The sequence below is a fragment of the Sitophilus oryzae genome, unplaced genomic scaffold (assembly GCF_002938485.1).
Source record: "Sitophilus oryzae breed Bouriz unplaced genomic scaffold, Soryzae_2.0 scaffold_1507_pilon_pilon, whole genome shotgun sequence".
Taxonomy (NCBI): domain Eukaryota; kingdom Metazoa; phylum Arthropoda; class Insecta; order Coleoptera; family Curculionidae; genus Sitophilus; species Sitophilus oryzae.
This window is the reverse complement of record NW_022146178.1, coordinates 2,317,067-2,342,210: the sequence shown is the minus strand read 5'-3', so window position 1 is coordinate 2,342,210 and position 25,144 is coordinate 2,317,067. Positions and strand designations below refer to the sequence as shown.

The following is a 25,144-nucleotide window of genomic DNA, read 5'->3' as shown; positions in this document are numbered from 1 at the left end:
TTAATAAATAAGGAGCAGACTTACTAAATGTATCTTGTCCATTTTTTTAATTTGCAACCAAATGTGGCATTGCAAACTACATACACAGAGTTACAATATGATGCCAGAAACGACGTGTTAAATACATTTTATCCCATTCGAATTTAATGGTGAAAATACCTTAGACTTTCTATGTGCTCTATGTCCATTAATTGGCAGTAGACAAACAGAAGTATATGTCCTTGTGTGCTGTGGACATACTGCTGTTTGTCATTGCCAGATAGAGTTTTTTTGTAGTACAGCTATTCTATTTTTTGAATAATATAATACTATTTAAAATATAGAATAAAACTACGGCGGGATGTTGTTGGGGATACGGACCGTGGTAGCAGAAAAATAAAGAGAAATTTCACGTCTAAAGGACAGTCAAGAGTTTTTTCAATTTTTTCAGAATATTATTAATATATAATATAATATTACCTTTAGAAGATATTCCTTAGTTGAAGGGGTGGCAATAATCAGACAGCTCCATTTTAAGAAATTTTGCTAGCCAAACCAGACAGTGTAATAACTTTCCGGTTTTTGTTGCAAACTGAAAGCAAGGTAGATCCGGTAACGTTGCCATATAGGTACTGTTCCATAACGTGGCCTGATAATTGCAGGGTACGATCGGCCTATTTTTAAAGGGTATCTAACTAAAAAACTCATTTTCGCAAAAAAGTGGAGCTGGTTGCAGTGGGATTCTGTAAGCTCCGTAGCAAAACAATTTTCTGTCTAGCCTATGTTATTTGTACGATTGATGAGATGAATCACTAGACATGAAATATATTTACAGAATCAAGAATATCAAGATCAAGAATCAGAGCTGTGGAATCAAGCCCCTGATTATTGCAGCCACCCCTTCAATTGCTCTGAAACTTTAAATTCGCCATCTCTTGATAGACTTTCTCATCATCTCTATTTCTATTACAGAATTCTGCCGTTACAGTTAGGTTACAGTAGAAATCTGTTCGCAGGTTGATTAGTTTAGCCCTTGGAAGATGGCGCAAGTCGTTTCAAATTTTACTGTATTAATTATTATTATTTTGAAAGTTTACTACTTTCTTTTATGTTTTTGTTACTTAATCCAATTAGCATATAGTTAACATGTTAGTACAGACCAACTTTTAATTAAATATGTGGTAATACTTATAAACAAAAATGTTTTTCTATGTTTGCTAGCTGGTTGTTCTCTAGCCAGAACCCGCTGGCAAAAAATGCAGCTTTCATTCATTTGTTATAGTAGCTAGTAACTAGTTTCAAATAAATTATAGATATTTAAACAAAAATACATATATTTACTTAAAATGTATATAATACGAATAAAAAAACACATTCATATAAGTATAATTCGCTTCAACACAGGTTTGGACATCCCGAACTACCAGTTTTGTATGGGTATGAGCCTCCAATATTGCCACTAAAATATAATACAAAATTAATGGTATTCATTTCGTCGTATCATCCTGTATATCTTCCTTACGCTGGACCATAATTACAGACGTAGAACTTATTGTAAGGATACTTTCCGGCTTCGTAGTAGTATGCGTAACCGCAACCAACGTATTGAGTTGTGGCCCAAACAACCTGGAATTCGAAAAAAGTTTTCAAAAATTCAATATACAAATTTCTATTTAGCAAAAAGCAAAAAAAGCTGTTGATGTTTTAACGGACATATTTCCACCCTACAAAAGTAAACAGTGCTTACACGAATACATTTTTCAAATCATGACAATATGGTGAAGGTAAATATTAAATCTGGTACAAATACAGCGTCATCTGTGACTACGTTGCAAAAAAATTATTGAAAGCCTCGAAACCTATTTTTATTACTATTAAAAACAGAAAAAAATAGAATATATTATATTCATATAATATAGAGTATTTTAATATTAGTATAGTAAGTTTTATTATAGTATAGTAAGTTTTCGAGTGGGAATTATAGAGAATATCCACTAAGCAAGATTCAAAATTTAAAAATACATTCTTCCTGTTTAAAAAAATATAATTGTAGTGAAAAATATATTTGAATCACCCTGTATATATATAAACCTATATTGCCTCCATATATTATAAAAATATTGCAGTAAAAGTCAAAAACAGTAAATTAGATATTGGCGCTTTTCGAAACACTGGGCCACTGTAAATAATATAATATTGTTACGGATTCCGTGGGTCCACTAATTTAAACTCACGATAAAATACTTAACGAATTTATTTTCTCACTTTATACACAATTACTAACTTATAACACACAACAAACTAACTATTTATAAGATTCCTTCACCAAATTGTCCGATTTTCAATTTCCACGCGGTATATTCAAATGATTCAAACAAATTAGTCTAGAACGGGCCTTAATTTTCCCTTTGCTAAAGTACTGCGTGACTGTGAAGTTTTGAGAAGTTGGCCCTGGCTGTCATAAAATAACAAGTGGCTGTGCTGTGGTTATTGACAATTTAACAAAAAACTCTCAACGATAAAAAACAGTTCCTTGCAAAAGCGTGTTAGATAATAAGTTTTATTTAATTTTATGAACTATATAAACCGATATATTTTGAACCCTAGTATCGTTGGTAGTATCTCATTTTGTGTGTTGTTTTGTGTAATGTTTGATATTAGCAGAGACAACTAATACTAGTGTTGTCGTATATGGGGCTGAACACGCTGAACGTAAGTAACTTTATTATGTTCTTGATATTATTGCATTGGTGTTTTATGGTACCGTATGATCGAAAAAAAACCGGCGTTCAGTCAGCTTGGAAATGACGATCGATATACCATTGCCCGTATAAATTTACATATAAAATAACAGCGATCTTCATTTCGTAGCCATCGCTAACCCCATTTTTTTCGATCAAATTGTATTTACAACGTTTGTCTTGTTTAAGCTTCATTCAGAACCTCGTAATTAGTGGAATAAATTAGTGGTTTCAATTACACTTTATACTTTTTAGTTTACGATCATTCACAATGTCTAAAAAACACAATTAAAACTAATAGAATTTCCTAGCAACAGCTTGCGGTAGTCAGCTGTATCCATAAAGCTAGAATGCCAAATATTAAGCTTATAAAACAATCACATAACTTTTGATTTTTAACCACAACCACAATTTCTTTTGACGGATAGAAAATCAAAGGCGAAAATGACATTCCTGGCAAATTTTGAGGTATAATTAGTGGAAATGTCAAAAGTTTGTTAATTTTTTGTATTAACCTTTGTACTATCTGAAAATGACTACCCAGTGCCTTCTATTAAAAGATCAGCCCACGGGCGAGATTTATGACGTCACGCTAGTTAGATATAACGGATTAATAAATATGTTGTAGAATACATGGAAAACATAATTATTCCTCAGATTTTTGGTTTGTATTTTAAAAATGATATAGTTTACATGAAATATACATAATATACAGTTAATAACTACAACATATATACCTATTTATAGTAATAAATACTTTGGCAAATAAACTATGAACCATACAAATGCAGCAAATGTTTTACAATGTACAAATAATGTATAGGTACATAAGATAATGGGTAAAATGTAAATATATTTTAAATTTTGGGGTTTGAAAATCGATCTAATTTAACAAAAAACATTCAATATCTACTAATAGTGATGTATTATTATTTGCATTCACAAAATTTATTTGTATATTTTGCAAGTATCAATGTTCGAAAAATTATATTTACAAATAATACAATATTATCTAAAAAAAGGCGTCAGCGATGGGTATGAAATGAAGATCGCTGGCATTTTATAAATAAAATTATTCTAAAATTTTGTTTTTCTTGTGATTTTAGGTTCGGGAAAAACGCTGATTTAAGTTTTCATTTGGGTTTCATTATTTTTATTTGGTTTAAAAAACGTTTCGGCTAAATATAGCCTTCATCAGTGTTGTGTCATATGAGAAAAATAGTGTCGAATATAATCCAAAAAATTACATATACAATATAATTCACACCTCATAATGTTTACTGCAATTAATAAACTAATATAAACTTATCAAAAGATGACCACATATTTTTTAAAATTATTATTCTTAACACTAAAATTATCTACATTGACTATGGAGTACGCAGTAAACATTATGTGTGTGGTGTGAATATTTTATATGTAATTTTTTGGATTATACTCGACACTATTTTTTTCATATGACACAACACTGATGAAGGCTATAATGTTAGCCGAAACGTTTTTTTTTTAAACCAAATAAAAATAATGAAAAACCAAATGAAAACTTAATCAGCGTTTTTCCCGAACTTAAATCCCAAGAAAATCAAAAAATTTAGAATATTTAGAAACAAGGTTCAAGAATATCAAATTTTCCAAGATTGTAAAATTCTAGTTAATTATTTTATGTGTACAGTTATTTAGGGAATGTCATCGATGTTCATTTCCAAGCCAACTAGACGCCGATTTTTTTCGATGATACGGTATAATTCTTACGTAAAATGTAAATAACATTAGACCAATTAAAACAAAGAAATATGAATTTCTTAGTATTTTTCTTTGGTATTTTTAGTAACACCTTTATTCTTAAAACTTAATTTTGTATTATGCAAATATACCGATTTTATTGTTATTTTATTCATATTGTATTCAGCCATCACTTAAATATTTGATATTAATTTGGTATTATAAATAATCAACACTATTCATTAAAAATTACTGAACAAAAATATATGTTATGCTTGACAACTTGACATACATTATATATTATCAAACAAAAACACATTCTTCTTTTAAACTGTATCAGTCTTGTCTTTACAAAAATCTTTTTTTAAAATTTGAACTCAAAATAATAATCCTTTTCATGATCTTTAATACACATATTCTTTATTTTTCCCTAGATCATAATACCTACTTACGTGTTTGAATCTATCGAAGCTGAACCAACAACACTTGGAGTGGACATTCCACAATATGAATAAAATAAACATAATTGTCCAGTTTTCATTAATACCATCATGGGAGAATATTATTTTAAAACTTATTAAAGATATTTTCAATAGAATTCTCTTGATTTATAACTCGAACCCACTTTTCTTGCTCTTCCGGACACTTTAGGCTGCGTAGTGTAACTATCCTTTTCACCAGGAACACCACAAAGATGAGGCATAGCACCAAAAACACACTCCACTTAAGCTTTATTGATGAATTGTTAGAGTCTTAAAAAACATACACAAAAATCACGATGAGTACAAAATGTATGGGCACTTTTAGGTTAAATCACTTACACAACGTGTAATTTTTCAATTTTTCTATTTTTTTATGGGAAACGAGAGTGACCATATATCTGGTAGTAGTTTATGTCACTTAAACACCAAAATAATTAGTTTTTTGCACTACAATAATAAATAATTCCAAAAATCATAGAATTAAAACCAAAAATCAACTGACAAAATATGAAACGGAATCTGACCCAATATCTAAGTATGTACAGCTGATGAAGTAAACAAAAGTCCGCCCCCAGGCTGATCTTTTAAAGAACGGCAGTGGACTACCACTAATTTTGGCGTTCTGAATGCATACATTGAAATTGGAGGAACATTTAAAAGCTAACCCTAATGCCGTTTTTGTCGATGGTATATTATTAAATTAGTACAAACGCAATTCATACTTGAGTATAGTGTCCAGTCTTCTCATAACCAGCGCAGCATTTAACAAACTTATAAGACTTATATTCGTTAAACCACCCTGTTATAGCTCCGTTCCAATTTGAAGAACCACCAGCTGCCGTTGAAGACGTTTTATATAAATTTTGACCAACGGAAAATCTACCTATAAAAAAATAAATGGTATAAAATTAAACATGACTTGGTTAAAATTTTTAAAAGCGAAATGAATTTGCCACCAACAATTTGCATTTTTTTCAATTATCATTTCTTTTTGAAAATTAATGATATAATTTAATAATCACCAAAGCAGCCTTGTCATATTGAAAAATAATCAAAAAGTAATGATAATTAAAAAAATTGCAAATTAATCGTTATCAGTTCATTTCGCTTTTAAAAATTAACCAAAGCATGTATTAACATGAATGAAAAAACAAAATGCTCAGAAGTAGTAGTGGGAACTATCGAATGAATACTATCGAAACATTCGATAGTTGCAATTCATTCGAATAATTCGATAGCTAGTAAAAAACATTCGTTGAAAACTATTCGAATAAAAATTATCGAATAGATGCGTCATCTGCCTTGAAATATTGTATTCTAGTAATTCGGCAGCAAAAACCATTCATTTATAAAATTCATTCATTTATCAAATTCATTTATTCGTCAGGATCGATTATAATAAAATATTAACTGGATTTTAGTTGTCGCCCGGCGACGTAGGTTTCTTTCCGAGAAACCCGACAGCGGTCGGTGGCAATGCTATGAAAGAAGCCGGCATCTTTGATTTTTTGCGGAGTCATATAAAGATAAGGACATATTATTTTTTTTATTGAGGTGGTAGTATTTACACAGAAAATACATTATGAAGGGCGCTGTTGCCATATATTGGTATTAGTTGATATTAGCAAAGAATATTATTATGTTTGGCTTTAGTTAGTTAGCGATAGTATGTATAAATATTTTGCATTTTTTTTATTAATATTCTGTTGTTAGGTTAGGTTATGTTAGATAATAAAATATTTTGGATGTAGGAAAATGATTTTTAATGTTTTTAAGCAAAGACTGGTTTAATAAAAATAATAATAACAGTAAGAATTTGTTATACCTATAACAACAAAATTTAAAATAATTTAATATAAACATTTTTTTACGTAGTAGCAAAATATAAACAACAAATTAGATGTCAAAATTATTTATATTAGATCCTATTTAAAAATAATTGGTCTTTAAATTTTTTGTGGCAACGTTGGTTTATTAAATAATAATCATTACAGAACTAATTTGTTATATTAACAACAAACTTTAAAATCATGAAATATAAACATTTATTAATTTTCTAAGCATGCAGTGTAATGGAAGGAAAATATAAATAAAAAATTAGAAATCAAAATTATTTATATTAGGTACTTTATATTACTATTTAAAAATAATATTTACTTTTACTGGCATTTACTTTAAAAAATAAATTAAATATTTCTTCGCAAAAAACTACATGTAAGAGAATTAGCTTAAACAAAAAACAAACATTGTTAACTTTTTTTTTAAATTGGCACGTGTAAAACTTCCAATTTAATTTTCTCACCCCATAGTTTGAGTTCGAGAACCATTTACTTAACCAGATTACTTAAATATGGTTATTAAGTTCAACTAATTCGTATTATTAAAACATCTAAAATACAAATATGTATTTTTAAAATTAATTCTAAGTTCATCTCATCTCTGTTAAAAATTGCTACTTCTCAAAATTTCCCATTAAAAAATAGACCATATATACCATATAAAATAAAATAATTGAAAGATCGGGCTACGGAAAATCACAAAAATTTTGACACCTGCACACGCACACAATCGTCAATTAAAAAAAACTACTATTTTAGTATTTTAAATATTTTAATAAACGTAAAAATAGCACAGTATTTATAAGGTGAAGTTATAAAAATTTGGAAGAACTAATAATGCACTGACGCACACAAAAATCAAACGAATACTATTTCATTTATCAAAAGCATTCGATAGTCGTGGCTCAACGATAACCATTTAGTCGCACGGCGAGGTTGTCACATATGCTTTAGTATACAAATGAATGAATGATTTTATTCGAATAAAACCATTCGATAGTTGAAATCATTCATTCAGTAACCATTCGATAGTCTAATTCATTCCATAGTTCCCATCGCTACTCAGAAGTCATGGTTCTAACCCTAAAATTATATTTTAGGAAAATTTTTACAGACGAAATTATTGCACAGGGTGTTTTGAAGTTAGGGTAACAAAACAACCCCTCGATTAACCCTATACCGGGTGTTGCATCGTCGAGCGGGACATAGGAAATCCCATGTAAATTTTAATGGGGTCAATTATTGGCTTCCCTAATTATTTTAGAGAATAATTCTATTTAGGTTTATTGAAGAGCACTAAAACCCACATCCAAAAGAATAACTTTATTACAGTTGAGGATTGGAACCTTTGGTGTTACACAGCAAAATAAAAACACTAAATCACCACAATACACCAAAACACTTTTACTTTTACACTGGACGCGCGTCCAGTGTAAAAGTGTTTTGATGTATTGTGGTGATTTAGTGTTTTTATTTTGCAGAATAACTTTAGATATTTTTGATTAGCCCGTTTACGAGTTATCGCCGATTTCTTTTTAAATATTTCTCCTTTCTTATGGCCCTGTATTTACTTATGAGCACCAGTCAAGGTAAAAGATAACTGTCAAATGAAGTTGTCATTTCAGAAATTTATCTATTTAGTGCTTTATTATTATTATTAATAACTCATACCTACATCGAAAATATCAGCCATGAATTACACTACCGAAGAAAAAGTATTGATGATTAAATGGTATTATCAAGGAAATAGTTATCAAAAGGTGTCGGACATGTTTGCTGCTCTGTATCCGAATAAACCGATACCTGGAAAATGTACAATCGCAAGGAATATCCAGAGATTTGAGACCAAAGGTACCCTAATAAATAACTCCAGATGTGAAGCAAGGCAGGAACAAAGAGAAGATGCAAGAAATGATACCGACTTGGAAGTTTTATTGTGCGTGGAAGAGAACGATGGAAAGATCAGCACAAGGAAACTTGAGGATGAAATAGGAATACATCACACTACAGCGTTTCGAATTTTGAAACGACATAAATACTATTCCTCCATATGAAATACTATTTCCATATAAGACCTACGAGATGGGGACGAAATACGGCGGCAGGCGTTTTGTTTTGATATGATGGAAAGAGCAAACACGGATAAGGAATTTTTAAAAAAAACATGTTTCACTGACGAATGCACGTTTACCTTAAATAATGAACCCAATGTTCAAAATTATCGATATTGGAACAAAGAAAACCAGCACAGGTTTGTCGAAACAAGGACGCAATATCCACAGAAAGTAAATGTTTGGGCAGGGATATTCGGACACAATATTATCGGGCCATTATTTCTTACACGAAATTTAAATGCAGAATATTATTTGGAACTACTCGAAAATCATATACTACCTGCTTTACATGATGCCGCTTGGGAAAATCAGGAAGTTTGGTACCAAATGGATGGCTGCTCGGCACATAGTACAGTACATAGTACCCTGGCTGTTCGGGAATATTTAGACAATAGTTTTAACGGAAACGTTATTGGCCTAAAGCATACAGTAAATTGGCCAGCAAGGTCTCCTGATATTTCGCCAAATGATTTCTTTCTCTGGGGCCATTTAAAAAACAGGATATACAAGGATAAAAAATACCCAAATCTAGATGAGTTAAAAAATGCTATTTCTGCGGAATGCAATAGAATTTCAGTTTACCAACTAGCTAATGTAAGAAGAGAATTTTATGATGGCCTGGGTTAATTGTCCAGCAGTCGATGGAGGAATATTTGAACATCTTCTTAAATTCTAAAGTTCTAACAATTTAATAGTCCAATTTAAAAAGCTGAGTTTACGAATTAAGGTTGATATAATTATATACAACTTGCTAAAAAAATTAATGAAAATAGGGTTAAAAATAACAAAAATATAACGCTTTTTGACCAAAAATTTCTCCGTTTTTTTTGCATCTAAGTGTATATGACCGTCATAATAGATCTTTCTAGTTCTTAAACTAAAAAAATAAATATACTTACTGTCTTTAACCCCAACGTGTCGAAAAACGGTTGTATTTGCTATTTTCTGTGCTTCTAGAGCAAGTTTGTGATCATAACGCTAAAATATTACAAAAATATGAGAATTTTTTTTTTATAATTCACAACATCTAAATATTAAATCCCTTTTTAAATTAATACACTCATTTAGACGAGAAGATTTTTTTTCTTTCTAAATCCGTTATGAAACTTAAATTATATTTAATACCAATCGGCGAAGATTGATGCCTTTCGGTTGACCAGGAACAGAACCACTTGCTATTCGTTTTCTGAAATTGTTGTGAATATTGACAATTGCATTCTGCTCAGCTTGTGAGACTCCATATGCTATAATTACAAAAATATTTTTTTTTCATTTCTATTGTTTAAGTATTTTACAAAGATTACCAATTATTCTTCCAGCTCCTGATCCTAATTTAAAATATACAGCTATCAGAATTATAGTGACAAATAGATAATTCATTTTCTTGGGTAACTAAAATATAAATATATTGGCTTAAACTAATAATTAGGAATGATAAAATCAATAAAATATAGATAATTATACTTAATTTTATTAACTTGTAAATAATTGAAAAAATATATTTAGAGCAAAATGCAATTTTCAAACTTAAAATTCTAGTATTTCAAAAAACACTTTAATACTTACTAAGATATTAAAATTTCTTATTATTACAAAGCAAAACTTTTTTGGGACACTCTTATTTAGTTTTTTCTCTATAGTTAGGTATATTTTATGTATTATTTTGTATAGAGGTTTATTGGTGTTAACGATAACTTTAGTTACTTATTGAGGAAAATGTATATGCTTTTATATTAACAATTATTACTATATTACCTGGCTGATGATAACAAAAATGATAAAAATACCGCTTCAGTTATTATATTATGTAGACGTAAATAACAAGAGCCTTTTAAACAAATTAAATATTAATTTATAAGTTTATGGTAATGACCTTAAAGATAAAGACATTAGTGAAAATTTTTACTGGATGTCATTATCTAAAACGCCTTTAATACAACAAATTGCAAGGATAAAACAAAACATACAATTAGATTTCAAATATTTATTGAAATAAATCTTCGCACAGGTATAGGTATACATACAGTTGATATAAAGATATAAAATTGTCATCTACTTAAAATATATAACTTTGAAATAATCAATCAACTCAAACAGAAATTAATAAAGCTGTCCAATTTAGAGTATTTAGTATAGTATTAAGTTCATGGTAATGAGCTTATAGATAAAGATATTAGTGAAAATTATACTGATATCATTATCTAAAAAGTTTTTAATGCACAAAAGTGCAAGGGTAAAACACAACCCAAGTAGCATTTTCACGACTTGCGACCACATGTTTACTAAACACAACGTTGGATTAGTTACAAAAAATAGTTATCTCCCTACCTTGGGTATTAAAATAAATTTAAACGTTTTTATAACGTTGTGCCGACGTTGGACTAGTACTACAGCAAAGTAGAAGCTTCTGCGACGTCGAATAAACGTTGTCTTGTAACCTTTTTTGCTTAAGTGATATTTAGGTGATTCGGACAACGTAGTTACAACGTTGGACAATATTGAGTTTTCCGACGTCAGTTTCAGGACCTATTCCAACGTTATGCAAACGTCGTCTGTTTTACTAATTCCAACGTTGTTTAGATTTCCTTATTCTTACGTTGGTAGGACGTCGAGTCACTACCTTTTTGCAACTGTATTGAACCATAACCTTAAATCTTAAATTTTCACTTCTTTGTTCTGTTCAGTCAGACAGTTCAGTGCTGTTTTTGTTTTTATAAAAAAAAAACTTAATTAAAATGGAACATAAGAAAGGTACATATAAAACTAAATTTAAATATACATCGACATATATTACCGATAGTTTATCCACTCCCTCGTTTATTTAGATTATAGAGGGCGGCACAAGCTAGACTCTAGGATGACTAAATTAGGCAATCTTGCGACTAGTATACTACCTGTTAAGGCCGAACTGCGACTTTATTAGTCCAGTATGCGACTACTCGAACTACTCCATCTTAATCTCCAAAACAACAAAGTGAAAGCCGCCATGTTGTTAAATAAGAAAATGTTTCGTTCTAAAATAGCAATTCCTGCTTTTGAATACATTCACTTGAAATATTTGACCCTAAAAACACGCGGAAACAATTTTTTCGACTGCGAATAAATTATTCTCATTTTACTAAAAAAAAATTCAAGAAAATTTTTAAAACTTCTTTAATTTTAAGGCCCATTAGTATTTTTCAAAGTAGAAACAATACATTTATCAATAAAGTTGTTTGCGTTTAACTTTTTTTGCCTTGGGTAACGAGTTACAGAGTCGGTTAAAGTGTTTCAATAATTATGATCTTCAAACATCCTCCACACTTAAATACTTTTGTTTTGTTTTTCTTCACTGCCATCTGACATATCTCTCTAACTAAATCATAAAAATAATATTTTTACTATAATTATCCCAATTTAGGATAAAACGCGACTTAGACGCCATATTAGTTTTGTATTTCTATGAATTAGGATTTTAAACAACGTTGCAGTTTGTACTAAATTAGGCTTCTAGCCAACGTCGGTATCCAACGTCGTTTCGACCCAAAAATTATTCTCCAAACTAGTGCAGACTAGGGTTGGCACGAGGTTGTGCCGACGTTGCGCCCCGACGTTTGGTCGCGTGACACAACGTTGTCCCGACGTCCAAATGCTGCTTGGGAATTAAATTTCAAACATTTATTGATATAAATATTCGCATAGAGGTATACATACAGTTAAAGATATAAAAAAATGTAATTTAATTAAAAATTTAAAAACGTTTTTTTTCCAAACAGTAAGTTTTATTTTATTCTCTATCAATTTAAAATTTTACAAAGTGGAAATAGTTTTCTTGCAGTTTTACGTTTATAAATAAATAGATTGTATAATTCTTGCCGTGAGTTGCTATGAAAAAATCCACGTTGTGTTTGTCATTTCGGGCTTTGTTGATTTTCCCAAAATGATAAACCCAACGTGGACATTTTTCATAGCAATTCACGAAAAGAATTATATATAATCTATTTAAAAATTTAAATAGAAATTAATAAAAATGTCCAACTTATAAATTAATTTAAATATGTATAAAATAGCATAGTTTCATTAAATATTATTCTACATTAAATTAATAAAATATAAATTAAGCACTTATGAAAAAATTCTTAGCTACTTATATCAGCATAAATCTTCGCAGCCTGAAGATCCTGTTTGGTATGGTTGTTCGCCAATGTAGTTTCCTCTGAAAGAAGTATTCAAATTATTAAAATGTTTTTATTACTATTTCTTAATTGGCTTACGCTGGGCCATAATTACAGACATATAATTTCTTATATTTCCAAAAATCGTTTCCACTGAAATAGACGTATCCGCAACCTACATACTCTGTTTTAGCCCAAACCATCTGTAAGAAAACATATAATATGAGATACTAAAAGGCAATAATTTTTAAATTATGATTTTCAAATACTTTTTAAGACCTTGGAAATTGAAATAAAGTATTAGAAATTCTATTTAAATAATATTAAATTGTAGAAAAAATAAAAAGTAAGAAACACATTATATTAATTGGTAAAAACAAGCTTAAATAATAGAATAATAAAATTTATATAAAAATGGTAATTAAAAGTAAAAAACTATTAATACTATTTACGTCCCGTCTACACATAACCTTTATCTGCCAGTCTTATAGGGTCAGTCAAAAATTACAAAAAGCTAATATAGATATTCACATGGTAGTTTGTATATTAAATAATAATATATTGTGATAAATTTCATATTGGTGAAACATCTTAACCATTAAATGTTCGAATTAAAGAATATAAAGACAAAAACATTGAGAAAGAGAAAAACTTCTGTCTACCGTTTCTGGATGTTCTAGTCAGTAGAAGCTATGGAGCGATTAGCACTGCTGTATACTAAGGGCTGGCAAAGGTTAAGCTTGGGTCGAGATTTCCGTATGTAACAAGAGTACAATGCGTTTATAATGTACTGAACAAAGAGAGAACAGTAAATATGTTGCCAAACGTATGAAATAAACCGAGAAACTGTACACATTGCTTTGAGACGTGGAAGGGGATATAGCAGATTTGTCACTTGTGTTTAGCCCCAGCAGGCAACTATTAAGCCCGACCAATCACGTTAGAGTATTTTACCAAACACAAATGAATTAACACCCTCCAAATAACCACGATAACCAACCTGATTGGTCAAGCTTAATAGTTGCCTGCTGGGCCTAGACACTTCCGATTTGTCGCAGTTAACCGGTCGACCCAATCAGTACCTTTGTCAGTACTTAAAGTTCTAGGGAAAGGTGTACATTACATGGGTTCAGCTTCACGATTTAATTACGTCTCGTGATATTTTATTTGTTTATTTATTAACGAGTCGTTGTAATTTTCTCTATAGCATAAAAATGTTTAAGTGCAAGTTAGAAAGACTTGCATTTTTGGTAAAAATAAGTGGAATTGAGTTAGTGTTTGACAGTGATTGCGCTATTAGAACTCTGAATTCAAAAATCAATATCTCGAAATATATTAGAAATAAATGATTGTAGTTTTTTCAAAAACTTTCTTAATATTTCTGCTATATTTTCTTCGCAGACAGTATGTGAAAATCTTTATAAATAAAAAAGTTACACGATTGCTGAAAATTTCTATGCACTAACAGTAAATAGATAGATTAAACACATTGTAAAAGATCCGATCTTCAAAATAAAAAAAAAGTTTCTAAAGTGGTTTTATGATTATCGTGATTACTGACGTTTTCTCGTTATAAAAAAATGGACACCTTAACGATATCTTTATAATTCCATTTCAGATGCCGAGAAACGTATCTATAATGTCATCATCTTTTAAAAATAAGCGGTTTATGATCGTGATTTTACTTTAGCTGATAGGGAAAGGCATACCGGCAACGTCGCATTTCTCTCACTCGGACTTAATAAGATCCCTATGCGATTTACTTCCACACATGTAAATACCGACCCAAAAGTAACAGTTGCCAGCACGGTATAGAAAACCCACACATATGGGACAATATTTAAACTCTCATTCGAACCATTCTGAAGCAACCAAAAGAGGTATAATTAAAACACTATGTTATAGATCACTATATGCACTGACCAAGAATCTCAGAATCCAAGAAGACCAAGAATCAATTCAGAATGGTTAACTCACTGCAAAATCCCTAGACAATATTATATCAAATTGCAAGTCAAATGTAAAAGGAACATCGGAGAAGATCAATACCTAAGTAATATAAAATAAAACTGTCTAAATAAAACTACTCTAAGAAGTGTCCTAACAAAAACAAAACCTGGATCATCAAACCAAGAGAAAGAGTGCATTTACCACTAAAGTTAAACACTAAAAGAGACTTTTTTAATCAAATCTAATAAAAATAAATGTATTGCTCAAGTATTTGTAGAGATTAGAAATGTATGGCTATCGCTTCTTTGATCTTAATGAACATATACAGAAAGTTTGAGACTTACTTTTACCTCATTAAGTAATTGTTATCAGGTAGCTATTGTTAATAGATTCCATATTTTTCCTTTTCGTACTACGTTATGTGTAGATGAGATTAGGTTTGCTAATGGGAGTTCTTCGTCATGGTTAGTAATATAAAAATGTTTAACCAAATTTTCGATGCAGTTATTAATTACCTGAGTATAGTGCCCTGTACTTTTTGAAAATCTGCTCCCGTAAGTGTAAATTTTATGTTCATCAAACCACGCTTGAATAGCTGCTGACCAGTCTGGTTTTGGATCATATCCAGTAGAATAGGAAATATATAGATTCTGCCCAACAGCATGCCATCTGCCTAGAGAATAAGAAGTTATAGCAAAACTTTTAATTACATTAATGAATGATATTTAAAAACTTTTGCCTATCAATCATAGCCTATTTATTAGACAGCTATAGTCAACTTTCGGTCATTTACATGAAACTTTGCGTACATAGATATTCGCTTATCTATACCCTTGTTTATATACAGGGTGTTTCAAAACAAATGCGAAAAACTTCAAGGGGTGATTCCTTGTTCAAAATAAAGGGTAGTTTGCTTCATAAACGTTGAAAAAATAATGTTTTTATTTTTTATCTTGAAAATGAAAAGAGATAGACTAATGAAATTTTATGGAAGCATTACTGTTATGAAACCACCCTTTCTAGTGATAATAACGATAATAATAATCATCTAGATAATAACCTATTGCAGTAAAGTAATGTCAAATAAAATAATATTAGAAACATCCTAAAAAGTAACAGCGGCCGACTAGATTTATTCCTAAAAAAATTACAGCAGCCCACTAGATTCTTTATCAGAAAATGTTTTTTGTCCTGACATGTAATGCTATACATTTTATTTTTTAATTTCAAATCGGTGAGTTTTATCAAAAAAACACAAGAGATAAAAAAGTTTCTAAACAAACTAAACTATCCAAATTAATTTTTTTGCATGTGTTTGATAAGATTTTTCTTTAAATTTCGTTAACAAGAATGATAGGGGTAGTTTATTTCAATTTAATTGAATTATAGTTATTACCTATGTTCGTATTCGATAAGAAGGGATTTTACGAAATTCCAGATCCAAGGGGGTGAAACCACCCCTAAATATTACAACATTTTTTATTTAAAAAACGGTCAAGTTTCCGAAAAAACGCTTAAACACGTATATTTTATTTTGTCTTTTTTACACATTTTAAGATTTTTTAAAAATGTATACAGGGTGTTTCGAACTATCTGGTCATTGATAAATCACGATCCTGCTTAAAGCGCTTGACGTAAAAAGCTGATTTTTGGAAAACGAATTGACTTTAGGGTGTAGAGGTTCGATAAGAAGGGATTTTTCGAAACTCGAATTCTAAGGGGGTGAAACCACCCCTCAAATATTAGAATATTTTTTATTTAAAAACCGGTGAGTTTTTCGGAAAAAAACTCTTAAACACGTATATTTTATTTTGTTGTTTTACATATTTTAAGATTTTTTAAAAAAATTTACAGGGTGTTTCATAAAATATGACCATTGAGTAATCACGATTCTGCTTAAATTGCTTGACGTTTAAAGCTGATTTAAACGGATTGACTGTGGGGTGTAGAGGTTCGATAAGGAGGGGTTTTTCGAATCTCAAATTCCAAGAGGGTGAAAACGCCCCTAAAATATTACAATATTTGTTATTTAAAAAACGGTTAGTCTTTCGGGAAAACGCTTGGACACGCATAATTTATTTTGTTTTTTACATATTTTGAAATTTTTTTAAAAATCATACAGGGTGTTCCAAAAAGTTGGGTAATTAATTAATCACGATTCTGCTTAAACTGCTTGACGTAAAAAGCTTATTTTTGGTAAACGGATTTTTCGAAAGTCAAATCCAACGAGATGAAACTACCCCTCAAATATTACCAAGTTATATAATAATATCGCCATATTGTTTTTTGTCATGTTGACATAAATGTGAAAAATTTTTATCCAGTTTGTATGTTAATAGAAATATGTTAATGGAAATTCTTGCTTTGCTTTATCATCACCATTACAAATGATTAATTCGACGCGAACGAAGTCGCGGTACACGCTAGTCTTATGTATAAAGTTGGACTCTAAGTTCCATATTGATTGAAAACTATCGATACTGGTGGTCTAACGGCCTGCATGTGTCATAAATCAGCTGTTGTGTATTGTGTAAATAAACGAAATATTTAATAACATTGATTTTTGATTTAGATTTTGAAAAAAAAATTATGATTACTTACCATCAACTACAGTTTGATGGGCAAATATACAAGAATTCGCTATTATTTGTGCCTCAGCTGCCAGTAAGGAATCATATTTCTAAAACAAACACCCATAGTCAATATTAAAAGTATCTAACTGAATTCAGAAATTAAGACAAACCATTTTTTTCAAATTAACTCCTCTTGGTTGTCCCGGAATCTTTCCCCTGGCAATAAGTTTGCGAAGTTCATTATGCTTGTTGAGGATTAGCTTTTCGTCATCATTTGATACTTCTAAACCTACAATGGGTGACTTTATTAGCAGGTCTTAGTGAAATAATAAAAAAATACTTATTATTATCTTCTTTTAGATTTATACAGGGTTGTTCACCACATGCGACACGGAGTATTGTAGCTAAACGTTTATATTTTTAGAAATTGTAAGTTTTGGATTCGTTAAAGGACTATTAGTCCTTCAGTAAGTTTTGGATTTGGTAAAAGACTATTAGTCATTCAACGAACCTAAAACTGACAATTTGTAAAAATCTAATCGTTTAGCTACAATAGGTACTCCGTGTCGTATGTGGTGAACAGCCCTGTATATTTTAGACTTATATATTACATATCTTTAATTTTAAAATACTCTTCAATAATTCATAATCCTTAAATTTCACTAATAAATCATGCATTAGTCACTAGATGATGGAAACAAATTATTGAATAAATTAATTTACTAATTATTTCAAGCATTTTGTTATCTTTTTACAAACATGTAGCTAAATTGCAAATTCGAATAACACATGCATATTTAAGTAGGTAATTAAAATTGAAATAATGGTTTTAAACAATTAAACAATTTTAGCTTATTAAAAAGTAAATACTCCTGAAATAAAAAATAATATCTGAATATACTTTTTGGTCCTAAATATAAGATTAATATTTCTTTGGATAATATTTAATCAAATACAGATTATTTTTGTCTATATTTCATAAAAATATATTGATATTCAATGCATAGGTCAAGAAGTACTAAGTACATACCATAGATAAAAGAGGTTATAGTAGTGTGTCCCATTTTCGTGTGTTTTTGAAGGGTTTCTCGTTCACGATTTATTTTAGGCTAGCCTAAGCAAATTTATGTCTAGCATCTTTAGTTTCATAAAAAATAGTACAGTGTATAGTAGTACAATAGTACATAGGCTAAACGATAAATTATATTGAAATATAAAAATTGAAAGAAAAGAAAAAAAACACTGAACAGATATCGATAAAAATGGCTTAATGCTAGAAACAGAAAACAAAAAGAATAATCAAAATATATTTTAAATGTATAAATGTATTATTTAGTTTATTTAAATAATATAATAAATGGGCGGAATTTTGTAGCAAAAAATCAAATAAACTTGTTTCTCTATCAAAGTAATATTTATATTTCGAACTAACCTTTTTATTCGAATTTTCCGGTAAAAGGTTTTATTTCTTTGTACACTATGAACTATACAGGGTGGGTCTTAAATAAGTGCAAATATTTTTAGGGGTAGTATATTTCGACCCCAGAAACATGATTATGAGTATTTTTCGCGAAAAATAAATTGAAAATCTGGAATGTATTTTTTTGAAATTTTCAAAGTAAAATAACTCGGTTATTTTGGACTTATTTGTAAAACGGTAAAGAGAAAATATGTTTCTTTTATCGAGATCTACCAACCCTGAAAATATTTGCGTATATCCTATTATTCTATTTGCGACTCACCCTCTATAAGTAGCTCTTTATCATTACCACACAAATATTAAATTTATACCAACACAATAAGGATTGGAAAAATTGAAAATATTCTTTGGATTGGACATTGGAAAAAAGAAAATTTAATTACATGCAAATGTATAAATTATTGATCAAAAATATACTTTTTTGTTGGTCTATTCATTAAAATAAAAGCAATATTTATACTTCGCAAACTTTTTTTTTATTTAAATTTTCCGGTAAAATGTTTTATTTCTTTGTACAGTATGAACTATACAGGGCGAATGTTAAATAATTACAAATATTTTTAGGGGGAGTATTTTTCGACATAAGCACAACTATGAGTTTCTTTTTGTTGTTTCAACAAAAAATGAAAATTTGGAATTTATTGAAAAAAAAAATATTTTTTTAAATTTTTAGCTAAAAAAAATAAAATCTTCATAATATGGCAACATACTAGATGGTAGATTAAGTTTACAAGAAAGAAAACCCAGAAAAAATCCGGTGGTTCTCAAAATTTAAGCGAAGAATCAATCTTTTTTGAAATTTTCAAAGTAAAATATCTTGGTTATTTTAAACTTATTTGAAAACCGATAAAGAGAAAATATGTTTCTTTTTTCAATATCTACCAGCCCTGAAAATATTTGTACTTATTTAAGACTCACCCTGTATAAGTAGCTTTTTAATATTATCACACTAACATTAAATTTATACTAACACATTAGGATTGAAGAAATTGAAAATATTCAATCATTAAGTAATTTAACTACATACAAATCTATGTTTAGTCTATAAATTTTTGATTGGGTTTAAACAAACATACAGTGTATAAAAAACTTAACAAAACCCCAATACTCACTATATATCTTTCCACATTCTTCTGATTTGGCCAATGCTACTCCAATCAGCCCAAAGCACACTACAAAACTTAACAGTTCCATTTCAATCGGAGCCTAATGTTGGCCTAACTGAAATCTAAAATGACTTGATATACCCTTTTATACTGAATATATACAAACGTGACACAAAATTTCCAGTGACAATATCTCTCTAAAATGTATAAAATACAAATTGCTATTGTTTACAATTTTAAATAGACGTTTTACTGTGCATGTAATAATTAAACATACAGTTCTTAGAAGCGATTTTTAAAACTGATTGTATCACATTTTATTGTCTTATGTAGTTCAGAAAAAAACCTCTAAATATCAATAGCATGCAGGGTGGTTTCTTCTAACAATCGTAATATAACTATATTTGTTACAGTTAAATTATACATTTGTATCGATAATGGACTTATAATTAAGCGTTTCTTAGCAATCAAATTATTTGAAAGAAAACCAACTTCTTTACCACATGCAAATTCTTACACATACGTTTATATTTTCAGAAAGCACGTATATATAAACAAAATCGTCAACTGTTTGATAAAAATTTAGTAATTTTATTTCAGCAAATTATTGGTTAAAAATTTGCAATCAATTCATAAGAAAACATGTAGGTTTTATGGATGACTTATTTCCCACGTTAGGTTTGTGTATGATTAAAAAAAATATAATTTTATATACAGGGTCGCTGATATGTATGGGAACGTTCGATTATGGGGTAAAATATACAAGGTACCGCAAAAAGTTAAATACGAAAGTTATAAGGTTTTTAAATGTCTATTAGCTGGCAGCAAATTTAAGCATTTTTTAAAACTAAAAAAATAATTTCCAGACTTGATATAACTTCATATATACATCTATGAATTCTAACTTGATGCCAAATATTAATGTCAAATATTATTAAGTATCGCACTTACAAACAAAAGGAGATGAACCAAATATTTTTAAAAATCGTTAGTTTCGTTTGTTCTGCTTTTATGAACAATTGCGATTTAAAAACATTTGAGCTCTTGTAATATATCATACCATACCAAATAGACTAGAGGCAAAATTAGACTTCTACCAACCTAAAGAACAAGCTGGTTTCCGTTCCGAATTTGGTACCAACGATCATCTGCAGTGTTTAAAAACCTTAATAGAAAAAACCATCGAATACAATCGTCCCCTAGCACTGATATTTGCCGATTTTAAAAAAGCGTTCGATACGGTAGAATTACCGGCCATCCTAACAGCGCTACAAGAATGTAGAATCGACCATCGATATTATAACATAATAAAAAACATATATGACAATGCTACAACAACTGTAAATCTACATTCCACAACTAACCAGATAAAAATAAAAAGGGGAGCAAAAATTGTTTATTACTCTTCTTGAGCATGCATTCAAAATGCTGGCTTGGCAACAAAAAGGAATAGTTATCGATGGAGAGAGACTCAACCACCTACGCTTTGCGGATTATATCGTTATAGTGTCAGATAGTCTGGGAGAGATCAAAGACATGCTTCAAGAACTTAACGATGCATTACACGAGATTGGACTTACAATAAATTTTAACAAGACTAAGATAATGTCTAATATGGTGCCCAGCGAACACATACAAATTCACAAAAACAGAATAGAATTAGTCCACAAATATGTATACTTGGGCCATGAGATCAAAATAAGCAGAGATAATCAAACCTGTGAACTGGCTAGACGAATTACCTTGGGATGGGCGGCTTACGGAAAAATGAGGGACATCTTTAGAGCAAATATCCCAATACACCTGAAAAGAAAGGCATATAACCAATGTATCCTCCCGGTTTTGACCTATGGCGCCGAGACACTCACTCTAACAAAATCAACCGCAGAAAAATTGAGAGTGACATAAAGGCGGATGGGGAGATCTATGATTGGCCTGACTTTGAGAGATCGAGTAAGAAATGAAGAGATACGCCGACGTACGGGAGTGGATGACATTATCCAGCGAATCACAAAACAAAAGTGGAGATGGGCTGACACATTGCTAGAATGGCAGACGGGAGATGGACCAAAAGACTTATAGAGTGGAGACCAAGAGCCGACAAGCGTAGCCAAGGCAGACCTCCCACCCGATGGACCGACGACCTGAAACGAATAACAACTAACTGGATTGCAACAGCTAAAAACCGCGAGAACTGGAGACGTTTGGAGGAGGCCTATGTTCTACTATGGACGTGAAAAGGGGCTGCGTGATGATGATGATGATGATGATATATCATGCCACGTGGAATTAACTTGTCCGCAGATCTTAATTTGCGAGTAGTGAATGCTTTTAAGGAGGGTTTGAAGCCATCGGAAATCGTTAAGCAATTACGCCTTGGAAAATCAGCGGTACATTATATTTTATATATATATTTAAGAGATATAATGAGAGAGATGTCTCTATAAAAAGAAAACCAGGACGACCTAAAAAAGTTGGTCCCAATGTGATAAAAGCCATAAAATTAATTTCTTCACAAGATCCATTTTTGCCGTCAACGAAGATAAAAGCAAAACTTGAAGAAATGGGCTATCCACCAGTGAGTACAAGGACGATCCGACGTAAATTAGTTAACCACAAGTTGTTTTCCCGAAGACCCTTCCAAGAAACCATTGCTATCAAAAAAAAATTTGAAGGCCCGATTAGCATTTGCCAAGGAACATCAAAACTGGACTGTGGCACAATGGAAAAAAAATGTTTTAGTGATGAATCAAAGTTTAATTTGGTGTCATCAGATGGATTTCAACATGTAAGAAGACCTCCCAACACACGATTGCTACCAAAATACACGCGACCCACTGTAAAACACGATGTGGGCTCAATCATGGTATGGGGCTGTTTTTCTGGGTATGGGATGGGGCCTCTCCATAAAATTGAGGGCATAATGGATCGGTTTGGCTACAGAGACATTTTACAAAAGCTTTTAGTGCCTTATTTGGAGGAAAAATGCCAGTTGTACGCTACTTCCAAAATGATAACGACCCGAAACATGCCTTACAATTGGTTAAAAGGTTTTTGGAAGATGAAATGGTGCCTGTTCTCAAATGGCCATCGCAATCCCCAGAGCTGAATCCAATAGAAAATTTATGGAAAATTTTGGATCAACATATTAGGACCAAATTCTACAAAAATAAGCAAGAATTATTTGCAGCTTTGGAGGAGTCTTGGAAAAATATCGATTTTTCAATAATTGACAATCTTCTGGGATCTATGCCTAAGCGATGTCTGAAAGTAATTAAGAATAAGGGTTATTACACTAAGTACTAGTAAATTATAAGTTAATTTTTCAGTTTTTGTTAACATAAGATTTTTTTTTATTAAATATATCTACTTTTGTCCAATGGTTTTTTCAATTTAAATTTTTTGCTGCCTTATTAAAGCAAATTTAAAAAAAAACAATGCTATTTATTTTTATAGCACTGACACTAGACTTCAAGTAAATATAGCTGGAATTTTAATTTTATTAACATATTAAGAAAAACCCATTATTTTAACAAAGTTCATCCACTTATGGCCAATACTGTAAATACAAAAGCCAAAACAATAAGACTCTATATTAAATGTTGAGGCCGAGACTTAGAGTCTTTTTGCTTTGGTTTTTGTACATCTAAATTAATTAAATCGAATTTTGTTTAAGTGATATTTTCAAAAGCCAATAACTCGGAAAATGTCGGTTTAAGGTACATTGTGTGTATCTCTATTTTAGCTTGGAACTGAACGAAGAATTGAAATATGCAATAATAAAATCGTAATAATCGACCGTTTCCACACATCACCAGCGACCCTGTATAAAACTACAGCGATTTTATTTTCATGATCTGCCCTGACGCCTTTGACACTAAATATTATAGAATCAGTATATCAAAATGTGTGATTTTTCGGTAGTTTGGTATTAAATTATATAAAAAATTTATAATAAATAGTAGCTGCCATATATTGTTATTGTTCAAAATTTACTGTTGCTAATATTTAATAAAAAAACTTCTATATTTTTAACAAACTTACCACTAGCTTTTGGGTATGTATCTATCACATACTAAGCACTTTTTTACATTATTAACAGTTTTCCTAACAATCGATGATATAAGTAATGTGTCAATGAAAAATTCATGTAGGCCTATTAAAAAAACATACGCACACTACAATTTAGAAAACGTAATTTTTATGGAGTTTTTGTGTAAATACTTCACGCATGGATTGCATTTATTTTTACAATATATTTTAAGTGATCTCAGATTTTTGCTGCAAAATTACATCCACTTAATAGGTGCTATTAGTATATTTGGAATTATTTTTTTCTAGGTCACCTATAAATAAATGTAGGCTACTATACAATAGAGTAAATCATAAATTATTAAGCAACCTATATGGACAAATCTTAATAATAATAATAAAAATAATAAACCACGAACTATGACTATGAATTTAAAAAAAAAACAAAAAAGCACGAAATATAAATTTAAAAAACGTAAAACACAAATAACTGAATTATTCTTTTCCGGAATATCAGGCGCCAAGCTGGTCCCATCTTCATAGAGTATTATAGTAGTAGTAGTACTGTATTCGTCAGTTTCTATTTCCAAATCAGATATATTTGATGTATCATCTGGTTCTGATTCTGAAGGATGGACCTCTACCTCCACGAGTTCTAGTGGTCCTGGACGAATTTCATGTTGTTGAATATCATGCTCCATATACACTTTTTGTTTTTGTAGTAATAATTTATTGTTATGAGCTACGAACATTATTTTACCGGCTCTTTAGCAGTTAAGCGATTCCTTTTTTTAGTATGGATAAAAATGTAAGTACTGAAACTTCTCTCTGTGGCTGCAGATGACTGTATGTATATAGATGACTGATGTAAAGACAGCAGAGCAACAGCTAAATATTTCAACTGAGTATTTTTACACATTGCTTGCCACCAACTTAGGTAGTCTACATTTTCAACTGACATCCAAACGTAGTC

At 30.3% G+C, this 25,144-nt stretch overlaps 1 protein-coding gene across 1 annotated transcript; it reads right to left on the bottom strand.

Annotated features, from left to right (window-relative positions):
* Positions 1–1,295: 1,295 nt before the first annotated feature.
* Positions 1,296–20,645, bottom strand: LOC115878255. The gene is made up of 13 exons (XM_030894680.1): positions 20,146–20,645; positions 17,724–17,842; positions 17,582–17,660; positions 15,496–15,653; positions 13,130–13,233; positions 13,011–13,071; positions 10,443–10,580; positions 10,181–10,268; positions 10,002–10,120; positions 9,776–9,854; positions 5,647–5,807; positions 1,502–1,605; positions 1,296–1,438 (listed from the first exon to the last, which is right to left on the bottom strand). Exons 1-13 carry the CDS (start codon positions 20,225–20,227, stop codon positions 1,375–1,377), a joined length of 1,356 nt encoding a protein of 451 aa, XP_030750540.1. The 5' UTR covers positions 20,228–20,645; the 3' UTR covers positions 1,296–1,374.
* Between the last annotated feature and the right edge of the window lie 4,499 nt (positions 20,646–25,144).

Excerpts from the sequence above, each read along its gene's own strand:
- LOC115878255 (XM_030894680.1), bottom strand. The coding sequence starts at position 20,227 with ATGGAACTGTTAAGTTTTGTAGTGTGCTTTGGGCTGATTGGAGTAGCA. Across the intron at positions 15,654-17,581 it reads CCATCAAACTGTAGTTGATG|GCAGATGGCATGCTGTTGGG; the intron begins GTAAGTAATCAT and ends CTTATTCTCTAG. Across the intron at positions 13,234-15,495 it reads GTACAGGGCACTATACTCAG|ATGGTTTGGGCTAAAACAGA; the intron begins GTAATTAATAAC and ends GTTTTCTTACAG.